Source organism: Scyliorhinus torazame, chromosome 5, assembly GCF_047496885.1.
Source record: "Scyliorhinus torazame isolate Kashiwa2021f chromosome 5, sScyTor2.1, whole genome shotgun sequence".
Taxonomy (NCBI): Eukaryota; Metazoa; Chordata; class Chondrichthyes; order Carcharhiniformes; family Scyliorhinidae; genus Scyliorhinus; species Scyliorhinus torazame.
The window spans coordinates 106,173,453-106,186,944 of NC_092711.1; the positions used below are offsets into that span (position 1 = coordinate 106,173,453).

The 13,492-nt window shown below is 50.8% G+C and overlaps 1 protein-coding gene across 6 annotated transcripts in view; it reads right to left on the reverse strand.

Annotated features, from left to right (window-relative positions):
* LOC140419331 (uncharacterized) overlaps positions 1–13,492 on the reverse strand; it is a 66,647-nt gene that overhangs the window by 14,472 nt on the left and 38,683 nt on the right. For 2 of the 6 annotated variants that reach the window (XR_011945719.1, XR_011945716.1), the window contains one exon: positions 9,366–10,747. Coding sequence is in view for 1 of the 6 variants with exons in the window: in XM_072503182.1 (XP_072359283.1) it covers positions 12,159–12,176 (18 nt within the window). In the remaining 5 variants the exon portion in view is untranslated. Of the gene's footprint in view, positions 1–6,116; positions 6,208–9,365; positions 10,748–12,158; positions 12,611–13,492 lie in introns of those variants that run through there. The other 4 variants (XR_011945714.1, XM_072503182.1, XM_072503184.1 and 1 more) reach the window with 4 other exon arrangements.

Genomic DNA, 13,492 nt, shown 5'->3' on the forward strand with positions numbered 1-13,492 from the left:
CGTATGCCTTCTTAACAACCCTCTCAACCTCGGTGGCAACTTTCAGGGATCTATGTACATGGACACCGAGATCTCTCTGCTCATCCACACTGCCAAGAATCTTACCATTAGCCCAGTACTCCGTCTTCCTGTTATTCCTTCCAAAATGAATCACCTCACACTTTTCTGCATTAAACTCCATTTGCCACCTCTCAGCCCAGCGCTGCAGCTGATCTATGTCCCTCTGTAACTTGTAACATCCTTCCGCACTGTCCACAACCCCACCGACTTTAGTGTCATCTGCAAATTTACTCACCCATCCTTCTACGAGGGGAGGTTACTGAGATCCCCCCGCCCCCCAGCATGATGGGGTCTGGGGGAAAAGAGTCGAACCGCAGAATCCCTACAGTGCAGAGAGAGGCCATTCAGCCTATTGGTTCTGCACCGACCTTGTGAAAGAGAACCCAAATCTAGGCCGACTCCCACCCACCTGCACATCTTTGGAGAGGAGGGGGTGGGGGAGGGGAAGAGAACCTGGGATGAAGAGACTGTAGAATAAGTGGTCCAAAGGAGAGGTGTTGGTGGTGTTCGGGATACCGGGGATCCTGTGTGTGAGAGGGCTCCTGTGAGTGTCTGGGAAAGGGGTTCCTGTGTCCGCAGGCGTGTGTCTGGGGGAGGTGGGGCATCCTGTATCTGGGTGTGGGGGGGTCCTGTGTGTGGAGGCAGGGAGGGGGGGGAAGAGATGTCCTGTGGGCGTGTGTCTGGGGGGAGGTATCCTGTGTGTGTGTGTGTGTGTGGGGGGGGGGGGGGTCTTGTGTGTGGATGTGTGTCTGGGGGAGGTGTCCTGTGTGTGGGTGTGTGTCTGCGGGCAATGTCCTGTGTGTGGGTGTGTGTCTGGAGGAGGTGGCCTGTGTGTGGGTGCATGTCTGGGGAAGTGTCCTGTGTGTGTGGGGGGGGTCCTGTGTGTGGGTGCGTGTCTGGGAGAGGTGTCCTGTGTGTGGGTGTGTGTCTGGGAGGTGTCCTGTGTGTGGGGAGGTGTCCAGTGTGTGGGTGGGTGTCTCGGGGAGGTGTCCTGTGTGTGGGTGTGTGTCTGGGGGCAATGGCCTGTGTGGGGTGTGTGTCTGGGGAGGTGTCCTGTGTGTGGGGGAGGTGTCCTGTGTGTGGGGGAGGTGTCCTATGTGTGGGGGAGGTGTCCTGTGTGGGGTGTGTGTCTGGGGGCAATGTCCTGTGTGGGGTGTGTGTCTGGGGGAGGTGTCCTGTGTGGTGGGGAGGTGTCCTGTGTGTGGGTTTGTGTCTGGAGGAGGTGTCCTGTGCGTGGGTGTGTGTCTGGGGGGAGGAGGTGTCTGGGGAGGTGTCTTGTGTGTGTCTGGGGGCAATGTCCTGTGTGTGGGGTGTGTGTCTGGGGGAGGTGTCCCGTGTGGGTGTGCGTCTGGGGGGGGGGGGTCTGGGGGCGGTGTCCTGTGTGTAGGGGTGGTGTCCTGTGTGTGGGTGTGTGTCTGGGGGGTCCAGCTCCCCTCACTGACCCCCTGTTTTGTTTGCTTTACAGGCCGCGGGGCAGGACGTTGTTGCTGGCAGTGAGGCCTCCTCTCCTCCCCCTGCTCCTCCTCCTGGGCACGGGGCTCGGCTGCCCCTCCGACTGCCTCTGCTGGAGCCCCAACCGGACGGTGAGCTGCTCGTCCCGGGGGCTGGAGTCGCTGCCGCGGGGGATCCCGGCTGGCACGCGGGCACTGGACCTAAGTGACAACCGGCTGGAGCGGCTGGACTGGGGCCCGGGACGGGGCCTGAGCCGCCGGCTGGAGGAGCTGGAATTGGGCCACAACCGGCTGCGGGAGCTGGAGGCCGGCGCCCTGGGCGGCCTGGAGCGGCTGCAGCGCCTGGGCCTCGGCCACAACCTCCTGCGCTACCTGCAGCCCGGAACCCTCCGCGGCCTGGCCGCCCTGCGCAGCCTGGAGCTGGCTGGCAACCCGCTGCTGCTGCTCGGCGGCCACACCTTCCGTGGCTTGGCCGCCCTGCGCACCCTCAGCCTGGGCTCCCCTGAGCTGGCCTGGGCCGGCCCGCGGGCCTGGGCTGGCCTCAGCGGCCTCAACCAACTCACCGTCCGCGGTGCCGCGCTGACCTGGCCACCCGGTGCTGCCCTCTCCCCCCTCCTCAACCTGACCGCCCTCCGCCTGCTGGCCTTCCCCAAGGCCGCCGCCCTGCCCGGCCGCCCCTTCCAGGACCTCTCCCGCCTCCGTCTGCTGGAAATCGACTCCTGGGCCTCACTGGCCCAACTCGGCCCCGATTGCCTCCTAGGCCTCAATTTGGTCTGGCTCTCGGTCACCCGTTGCAACCTCAGCGCCATCCCCTACGCCAGCCTGAGGACTCAGGCCTACCTGCGCTTCCTCAACCTCTCCCACAATCCCATCGGTGCCATCCGCGGAGCGCTGCTGCAGCATGTGACCCGCCTGGAGGAGCTGTGATTGGTGGGCGGCCGTCTGCGCGTCATCCATGACGCTGCCTTCCGCGGCCTCGTCTACTTCCGGATGCTGGACGTCACGGCCAATCAGTTGGCCAGCTTGCCGGCTGCTGCCTTCCGCTCGCTGGCCTCCCTCCAGAGCCTGGGCCTCGGCCTCAACCCGTTGGCCTGCGACTGCCGCCTGCTCTGGATCGTCCGCCGGCGCCACCGCCTCCGCTTCCTGGGCCCCCAGCTGCCCACCTGCACCTCCCCGCCGTCCCTCCACGGCCGCCGCCTGCCCGAGGCCGCCGGCTCCTTCCCTGCCAGCACCTTCAGCTGCCGCCGGCCCCGCATCCACGACAAGAGGCCGCAGCGGCTGCAGGCCCGAGAGGGCCAGACCGTCACCCTCCGCTGCTCGGCCGATGGCCAGCCGCCGCCCCTCATCCTGTGGCTCAACCCACGGCGCCAGCGGCTGGGCCACCCCGAGGCGGGGATGAGCCTCCCCGGGGCGGGGAAGAGCCTCCCTGGGGGCCTGGGCCTAGTATCCGAGGATCTGGGCCTGAACCCCGAGGACCGTGGCCTCCTCCCTGGACGTCCGGACCCCAGCCTGCCCCCCGCGCCCCCACTCCTCTCCGGCCCCGCTGTGGGCCGCAGCCGCCTCCTGCTAGACGGCAGCCTGCAGATCACCTCGGTCCGCCGCATGGACTCCGGCACCTATCGCTGTGTGGGCCGCAACGCCGGCGGCAACGACACGGCCTCGGCCTCGCTACAGGTGCGGCCGCTCTCGCTACAGGAGCTGGGACTGGCTGGGCGCTCCGACTCCCGGGCCAAGGCCGGCCTACGGCCCGGATATCCCTTCGACACCCACACGCTGCTGGTGGCCACCACCATGGGCTTCGCCTTCTTCTTCACCGTGGTGTCGCTCTGTTTCACTTTACTCTTCATCTGGAGCCGGGCCAGCGGGCCCATCAAACACAACAACATCCATGTTGACTTCGTGCCACACGCGGGCGGGGGTGGCAGAGGTGGCGACGGGGACGACGCCAAATTCAACATGAAGGTGGTCTGAGGGCTGACGTCACTGTCCGAGACGTCACTGCGACCCCATCTATGCCGCAATTGCTAAAGGACAAGTGTCCCATATGCCTTTTTCACCATCCTATTAACCTGTCCTTCCACCTTCAGAGATCTCAGAACAAACACACCACGGTCCCTTTGTTCCTCAGACGCCCCAGTGTCATGCCGTTCATTGAATGCTTCGTTGTCAAATTACGCCTGCCAAAGTGTGTCACCTCACATTTTTCAGGGTTAAATTCCATCTGCCACGTTTCTGCCCATTTGACCATCCTGTCTATATCTTCCTGTAACCAAAGACACTCAACCTCACTGTTAACCATCAGGCCAAGCTGTGTGACAGCCACAAAGGTAATGATTCTACCCCACACATCGTCATCTATGGCGTTTATATAAATGACAAACAACAGGGGACCCAGCGCAGATCCCTGTGGTACGCCACTGGACACTGGCTTCCAGACACTAAAGCAGCCATCTGTCATCTTGCTCTGTCTCCTACAGCCAAGCCAATTTTGAATCCACCTTATCATGTTACTCTGCATCACATGTGTATTTGTCTTCTTTATAAAGTCTCCCATGTGGGATCTTGGCAAAGGCTTTGCTGAAATCTATGTAAACTACATCACTACCACTATCGACATACCTGGTGTCAATCAATCAATCAAAATTTGTTAGGCATGACCTCCCGCTGACAAAGCCATGCTGACTATTCCTGATCAAACCTTGCCTCTTCAAGTGGAGATAGATTCTCTCCTTCTGAATTTTCTCCGATAGGTTCCCAACCACTGATGCGAGACTCACTGGTACTTAGTTCCCTGGCTTATCTCTACAACCTTTCTTAAATAGTGGGATCATATTAGCTGATCTGCAGTCCTCTAGCACCGACCTCGTCGCTAAAGAGCAATTAAAAATTTGGGTCGGGGCCCCTGCAATCTCACCTCCCACAGCATCCTGGGACACAATTCATCCAGACCTGGAGATTTGTCCACTTTTAAGCTTGCCAACACTTCCAATGTCTTGTCACTCCCTCTGTCAATTCGCTCAAGAACCTCACAGTTTCTCTCCCCGAGTTCCAAGTCTATCTCCTCATTCTCTTGGCTGGAGACGGATGTGAAATATTTATTCAACACCCAACCAATGTCCTCTAAAGTTTCTCTCCATTTAGATAATAAAATTGCCTTTTTATTCCTCTGACCAAAATTGATAACCTCACACTGATGCATGTTAAATTCCATCTTATCAAATGTATTCTGGAAGTCCAAACACATCTACAGTACCCCCATTATCCGCCTGGCTTGTTACATCTTCCAAGAACTCCAACAAATGAGTCAAACACGATTTACCCTTTACAAAACCACACTACAAAGTCTTACAACATCAGGTGAAAGTCCAACAGGTTTGTTTCGATGTCACTAGCTTTCGGAGCGCTGCTCCTTCCTCAGGTGAATGAAGAGGTATGTTCCAGAAACATATATATAGACAAATTCAAAGATGCCAGACAATGCTTGGAATGCGAGCATTAGCAGGTAATTAAATCTTTACAGATCCAGAGATGGGGTAACCCCAGGTTAAAGAGGTGTGAATTGTGTCAAGCCAGGACAGTTGGTGGGGGATGAATGTATCGCGACATGAATCCCAGGTCCCAGTTGAGGCTGCACTCATGTGTGCGGAACTTGGCTATAAGCTTCTGCTCGGCGATTCTGCGTTGTTGCGCGGCCTGAAGGCCGCCTTGGAGAACGCTTACCCGGAGATCAGAGGCTGAATGCCCTTGACTGCTGAAGTGTTCCCCCACTGGAAGGGAACATTCCTGCCTGGTGATTGTCACGCGATGTCCGTTCATTACCACACTGACTCTGATGGATTGCGGTTTGGCTTTCCAAAAGTCCAATTACTACTTCCTCAATAATGGATTCCAACAGTCTCCCAACAACAGGCTTAAACTAACTAGTTTCCTACTTTTTGAACAGGAGGGGTTACATTAGACTTTTTCACTAATGCAGTGACATTGTCACTGGGTCAGTGTCTCCCCCCCTGATCTCTATGAGGTTGTTTGCGGAGAGGAGCTGGAAGCGGCGGATAGTGAGAGTGGAGAATGTCCATTGGGGCTGGTTTAGCACACTGGGCTAAATCACTGGCTTTCAAAGCAGACCAAGGCAGGCCAGCAGCACGGTTCAATTCCCGTACCAGCCTCCCCGGACAGGTACCGGAATGTGGCGACCAGGGGCTTTTCACAGTAACTTCATTTGAAGCCTACTTGTGACAATAAGCGTTTTTCATTCATTGTTTCACATTCAGCAGTCGGGCCGCACTGAGGATTTGTAAACCCCGCCTCCCGACACCTCACAATGCCAGGGCAATGATTGACGGCAGCTCCTGACCAATAGGGTGAAGAGGGTGGATTCGAAAGGCCAGTCGGAATCAGCTGGTCCTCCAGCCAATCGGAGTGAACGAGGAGGCGGGACTAGGCCGAGTGAAGCATGCGCAGTGCGATTAATGGCGGCGTTCTTTCTCGGATCCATAATCCGGAAAGGTGGGAATGGCCGGACCGAGGGAGAGCTCAATTAGGCGCGTCGTTGTACACACTTCTTAAACATGTTATATAAACCGAAAATCCTGAAAAATAACCTACCGGTATCGGGGAGGGGGGGACCTGAGCGGGGCCTGCAGCTTTCTCACAGACGAGACTAAATGGCGGCCATCACTCTCGCGCGTACTAGAGGAGCTGCGCATGCGCATTCGTCGACGTTCTTGGGGCACGAGCAGCAATACGCGCGCGCGCATCCACCGTCTGTATTGGGGCAGCAGCGGAGCGCATGCTCAGTCGCCATCATTGTTGAGGGCAATATTTTTGGAATGTTTCACCATGACAGACTGTTTCACTCTGAGTTACAAATTCTCATTTATGAGGCAGAACAATGATACATGTCCAGGGCAGTGACAATAATTAGTATTTATTGTGCCTTGACAAAATCAAGCAATTTAACACATCTCAGAGAAACGTTATAAAATAACAATGACACTGAGCAACATGAGGAGATATTAGGAGAATCTTAATGGAGGAAAGTGAGTGAGAGAGTGAGAGAGATTTAAAGAGGAAATTCCAGAGCTTGTGGCCCAGTCAAATTATAAAAGGCCAGTAATGATGGACCGAATAAATCAGGAATGCTGGAGTGGGCAGAAATAAATTAGTGCAGAGATCTTGAAGGGGGGTGTGAGGAGATTACAGAGATCAGGATGATCACAACTATAGGAAACGAAGAATGGGAAATTTCAACTTTTGGTACTTCTTAAAAGGAAAGTGAGCACAGGGGATGGGTAAACAAGACTTGTTTGTATTGTATTTGTTTTATTGTCACATGTACTGAAGTACAGTGAAAAGTATTCTGTGTACAGTCATAAGTTCGGATATGGAGATGTTGGCATTGAACTGGGGTGAGCACAGTAAGAAGTCTTACAACACCAGGTTAAAGGAGGAAGGAGCAGTGCTCTGAAAGCTAGTGATTTGAAACAAACCTGTGTAAGGACTTTAACCTGGTGTAAGACTTCTTACTGCAGTCATAAGTTCATAAGATACAGGAGCAGAATTAGGCCATTTGGCCCATCGAATCTGCTCCACCATTCTATCATAGCTGATATTTTCCTCATCTGCTCCCTACAATGCTAAAGATCAAGAGCGGGATTGCAAAATCAGCCAGAGCATCTCCTCGCTAGAACACATGTCCTCAGAGCAGGAGTAGGAAATGTAGCCTGACATCTTCAATGTGATCATGGCTGATTCCATCCTGGCCTCAACTCCACTTTCTCCATAAAGCATTCTCCATAAACCTTCAACCCATCACCAATTAAAAATCTGTCTAACTCCTCCTTGAATTGTCACTACATCCACCACACTCTGGGGTAGTGAATTCCACAGATTCACAATCCTTTGGGAGAAGTAGTTTCTCTTCTTTACCTCAATTAGATCGCCCCTCATTCTTCTAAACTCCAGAGAGTCTAGGCCTAAACTGTTCAATCTCTCCTCATATGACAAACCCCTCATCTCTGGAATCAATCTAGTGAACCTCCTCGGAACTGCCTCCAATGCGACTACATCTTTCACAAATAAGGGGACAAAACTGTGCACAATACTCCAGGTGCGACATTACCAATGCCTTGTATAGTTGCAACAACACTTCCTTACTCAATTCCTTTTGCTAACATTCCATTTGCTTTCCTTATTATCTGCGGCACCTGGATGCTCGTTTTCTGTGACTCATGCACAAAGACACCCAGATCCCTCTGCATAGGAGTTAAACTCCATTTGCCACATTTTGGCCCACTCTCCTAACCTATCGATATCCATTTGTAAGGTTCTTATTTTCTCATTGCAGTTTACTGGCCCACCTATATTTGTGTAATCTGCGAATTTGGTTTTTGAACCTTCTATCCCTGTATCCAAGTCGTTAATATAGATTGTAAATAACTGGGGCCCAAGGACCGAACCCTGTGGCAGCCCACTAGTTACATCTTGCCATCCAGAATAAGAACTATTTATCCTGACTCTCTGTCGCCTGTCCTTCAGCCAGTCTTCTATCCAAGCTAATAAATTATCCTAATCCCATGTGATCTCACTTTGTCAATTAACCTTCTTTGTGGCAACTTATCAAACGCCTTCCAGAAGTCCAGATATACTACATCTACAGGATCCCCATTATCCACTTTGCTTGTTACATCTTCGAAGAACTCACAATTCTTTAGTCCAGAAATTAACTTCTTAGTATTTGGAATGGTGGAATGTGAATTCAGTTTTTTAAAATCTGGATTTAAAAGTCTAATGATGACCATGAAACCATCGTTGATTGTCATAAAAACCTATCTGGTTCACTCATGTCCTTTAGGGAAAGAAATCTCCTGCCCTTACCTGGTGCAGCCCACATGTGATTCCAGACCCACAGCAAAGTGGTTGACTCTTAAAATGCCCTCTGAAATGGCTGAGCAAAGCACTCAGTTCAAGGGCAATTAATGATGGGCAGTAAATGCCCACCAGCGACACCACATCCCATGAGATAATTTTTTTTTAAACTTGAGGAAGGATGTGAAGGCATTGGAGTGCAGAGTCCAGAGAAGATTCCCAAGAATGTTTCCAGGGATAAATATGAGAAGACGTTGGGTCTGTTTTCCGTGGAGAAAAGAAGGCAGATTGGAGACTTGTAGAGGTAATCAAGATCCTGAGGGCTTTAGACGGGGTAAATAATTAAAATCTATTTCCCTTCTGGAGTACATCAAGAACTAGAGAGCACAGATTCAAAATAATTAGCAAAAGGAGTAGAAGTGATGTGAAGAAAAATGTTTTCACCCAGAGGGTGGTTGGAGTCTGGAATGAACATCTTAAGAGGGTGATGGAGGCAGCTCCAATCAAGGTATTTAAACGGGAATTGGATTGTTATCTGAAAAGTAAGAATGTGCGAGGTTACAGGGATAAGGCAGGGGAGTGGGATTAGGTAGAATGTTCTTTCAGTGAGCAGTGCAGACTCGATGGGCTGAATGGCCTCCTCCTGAACTGTAATGATTCTGTGGTTCTGTCAGTACAGGTCCATCATCAGCATTGGAACTGAAACTCCGATCATTACACCAACACAGAACCACACTGGAATTTCAGAAAACTGGGAAATCTTCCGAGGGCAACTGACACCAACATCGGGTGAAATTCACCAACCACCCAATGTCTCCAACAGATTGATAGGATTGATGAAAGCTCAGTGTTTAATCTGGGAGAAGGTGAACCAGAGAACGAAAATAATTCAGAGTAAGAAAAGATGACAATAATGTCCCAATCAGTATCAGGAGATCAATCAGTCTCCTCTTATCATTGAGGAAACCAAACATTCAAAACACAGTGTCTGAATCAAAGCTGATTTAATCAATATTTATATAGAACATCAATGCACACCCCAGCTTTCAGGCTTATTAATACCAGCAGCAACAAACTCTAGCTGTCAGAGTGAAGATGGTTCAGTCCAGATGTGATAAACAGCAGAATCCAAATCCAATCCCTGCAGTCACTTGTGAACTCGCTGGTGTCTCAGCATGTGGGGTGACTGAATGAATCGCTCCCCACACACTGAGCAGATGAACGGCCTCTCCCCAGTGTGACTCCGCTGGTGCTTAAGTAGGTTGGACTTCCAAGAGAAACCTTTCCCACAGAAAGAACAGATGAAAGGTCTCTCCCTGGTTTGAGTGTGTTCATGTGTCAGCAGATCCTTCCGGCTTTTAAAGCTCTTCTCACAGTCAGGATATTTAAACGGCCTCTGATCAGTAGGAACAAGTTGGTGTGTCAGCAGATCGAATGAACGGGCGAATCCTTTCCCACAAACGGAGCAGGTGAACGGCTTCTCCCCTGTGTGAGTGAGTTTATGGCTCAATTGATCTCTTTTCCTTTTATAGTTTTTCTCACAGTAAGAACATTGAAAAGGTCTCTCCTCACTGTGGATACCATGGTGTGACAGTAGACCGTATGAGGTTGTGAAGCCTTTCCGGCACACAGAGCAGGTGAACAGTCTCTCCCCAGTGTGAACTCGCTGGTGTCTCACAAGGTGGGATGATTTAGTAAATTATTTCTCACACACAGAACAGGTGAATGGTCTCTCCCCGGTGTGACTGCGTTGATGAATATGCAGCTCAGATGGGTAATTGAATCCCTTCCCACAGTCTCCACATTTCCACAGTTTCTCCCCGTTGGGACAGCACTTGTGTTTTGACAGGTTTGATTTTTGGCTGAAACATCGTCCACACACAGAACACGGAAACATGTTCTCCCCATTTCTCTCCTCACTGTGGATACAATGGTGTTTCAGGAGGTGGTACGAAGTTCTGAAGCCTTTCCGACACACAGAGCAGAAGAACGGTCTTTCCCCAGTGTGAACTCGCTGGTGTCTCAGAAGGTCAGATGATTTAGTGAATCCTTTCTCACACACAGAACAGGTGAATGGTCTCTCCCCGGTGTGACTGCGTTGATGAATATGCAGCTCAGATGGGTAATTGAATCCCTTCCCACAGTCTCCACATTTCCACGGGTTCTCCCCCATGGGACAACACTTGTGTTTTGACAAGGTTGATGATTGGCTGAAGCTTCGTCCACACACAGAACATGGAAACACTTTCTCCCCATTGTGAGCGGATTTTTTTGATTCCATGTTCAAAAGCTGATAATGTTCTGGCTCTGATGAGTCGAGTGACTGTTACATCCTGATGTGATATTTACAAATCACCCCTTCCAATATCCTGAAAAATGAATTCAAAGAGGAGAAAAAGAGAGTGATAAACTGAAAGGCAGCTTGTGAAATGGAGTTGGATGAATCTGGTCATTTATGGGACCGGCACTAGGAAATGTGACCATGAAAACTTCTGGATTGTCATAAAAAACAACTAGTTCACCAATGTCCTTCTGGGAAGGGAAGCTGCCACCTGATCTGGGCCTACACCTCCTGGTCTGGGGGAGAGAGGAAGAGGGAGGTGGGAGTGGGAAGGCTTGAAGGAGAGGATTTTATCTAAAACTCGACCAGAGCTCTCATGTAACATCCAAAACCCTTAACCTCCACTATCATCTCCAAACGTCCCTCCAAGTCAGAAAACGTCCTGAATTGTCTGACTCAGTACTGGATAAGCAGAAATGTCCTCCATTTAAATATCGGGACGAGGAAAGCAATCGTCTTCAGTTTCTGTTACATATCCCACTCCCTAGCTACTATCTCTATTGCAACTCTTTGAGGCTGAACCAATCTGTTCATAATCTGGTTGTCAAATTTCATCCCAAACTGTTTTTTTGATGACACATCACTAAGACTGTCTATTTCCACCTCAGTAACCTTATCCAGATGTGCTGCTGCCGCATCTCATCTGCTACTGAAATTCATTCATTCCTTTGTCACCTCAATCCTTAACAACTCCAAATGATTCCCTTGCCAGCCTCAGGTTCAAATCCACACAAGGTCATGTCAAAATCTGCTGCTTGTGTGCGGATTCACACTAATCCCTGTTCACCCAACATCAGGAATGACCGAATCCACTGGAGAAAAGGGGACATCTTGGGAGGGGGGGGGGGGGGTATGGTGGGAGATGTTGATGACAAAACGATTGATGGGGGAAGGGTGAAACCTGTTGAGAGTGAAGATTGTGGAAACTGGAGACATGTGGCTTTATCAGGGGTATCAAGTGCACACCATTTACATGGTGGAGGAGGCCCAACAGTTGTCCAAAACCAAAAATATGCCCTTATAACATTCCAAATATAAAATGTTTGACTTACACTCTGCCTGTTCTACCCACCAAGTGTACACAGAGCTCTCTTGGACCTTAGACACTCCATGCTGGTCCCCAACATATAAACACAAAAACGCAATATCCCCTCCCTTGACAGACAGAAGCCTATTCCCCTAATCCTAACTACCATTGCCCACTCAGGTCATTCCCATCAAACGTCCTCCCCCAACTCAGTCAGAAGCCTTTCTATCAACCCCCCTCCCCATCTCACTCACAGGTTCCTCTCTTCAGACCTCCTTCCTCACTCACTCCAACTACCCCTGCTCACTCACAATCTACTTTCCCCAACCTCCCCTCCACATGCTCATTCCCTGTGGCTGTGATAATTTAAATTCCAAACATTAACTGTTTCTATCCACAGAAGCTGACAGACCTGAACATTTGTCCACATTTTATGTCTTTACTTCCGATTTCCAGCATCCGCAGTATTTTGCTCTAATTTGAACCATCTGACCGAAAAGCCACCCAGTCAGCTCAGCGGAATGTCCTCCAGCTGTTTTGTTTGGATTGTTGTCACCATCCGGGTCACTGAGAGCCCGCCCACTCGTCTGGCCGAATCCGCGCATGCGCATCGCTGCCCGCCGAAACAAGATGGCGTCCGTTAACCGGGGCCTGTTCCCAGGAAAAGGCCCTGGAACCGAAAGCACGGGACCTCCAGGCTCCTGTCGGGGCTTGCAGTCTGCACCAGGTGTTTATGAAGCCTCCGCTCCCTCCCCATCCCGACTCCCCACTCCATTCCTCCCAGCGACCCTCACCTGCCGAAATAAAACTCTCCAGCACTCGCATGCCTCGGAGCAAAGTGACACTGCGCATGCTCTATATACAGCATTGCGCCGGCGTACTGGGCTCCTGGGGAGTGATCAGGGCAGATTCACAAACGCTGGGTATGTTGGGTAATAACAGCATTACTGAAACTCCGAATAGGTAGACGAAGATATATTTTGTTGCCTCGTTGAAATAAAAGACAAATTCGTGTAAATGGGTGTGTTATGTTCTATTTTCCAAAGTGATTTAAATGGCTGCTCTAAACAAAAGCAAACTGCTGCCGATGCTGGAATCTGAAACTAGAGAAAATGTTGGAAAATCTCAGCAGGACTGGCAGCATATGTAAGGAGAAAAAAAGGGCCCAGATGCCGCTTTGTCAAAGATAAAAGCCGTAAAAGTGGGACATATTTATACTATAGGGTGAGGGAATGAAAGATGAGTCATAACCACAGAAACCAAGGGAAAAGAGTGCTAAAATGTGCAGGTTCGGTGGATTGGTTATGCTAAATTGCCCCTTAGTGTCCAAAAGGTTCCTCGGGTTATGGGGATAGGTTGGAGGCATGGGCTTAATTAGGGTGCTCTTTCCAAGGGCTGGTGCAGACTCAATGTGTCAAATAGCCTTCTTCTGCACTGCAAATTCTATGATAATGGCAGTCCCCAGAGAGAATAAAAGGGCAAATAGCAGAGAAACTAAAATCAGAGAGTAAGCTGTGACAGATGTAGATGTTGAGGGAAGGGGAGACATGACTGGGAGAGAGGTAAAATGAGATGAAGGGGGGAAGGATTGGATTGGATTTGTTTATTGTCACATGTACTGAGGTGCAGTGAAAAGTATTTTTCTGCGAGAGCTCAACAGATCATTAAGCAGCGTGGCAGCATTGTGGCTAGCACAATTACTTCACAGCTCCAGGGTCCCAGGTTCGATTCCGGCTTGGATCACTG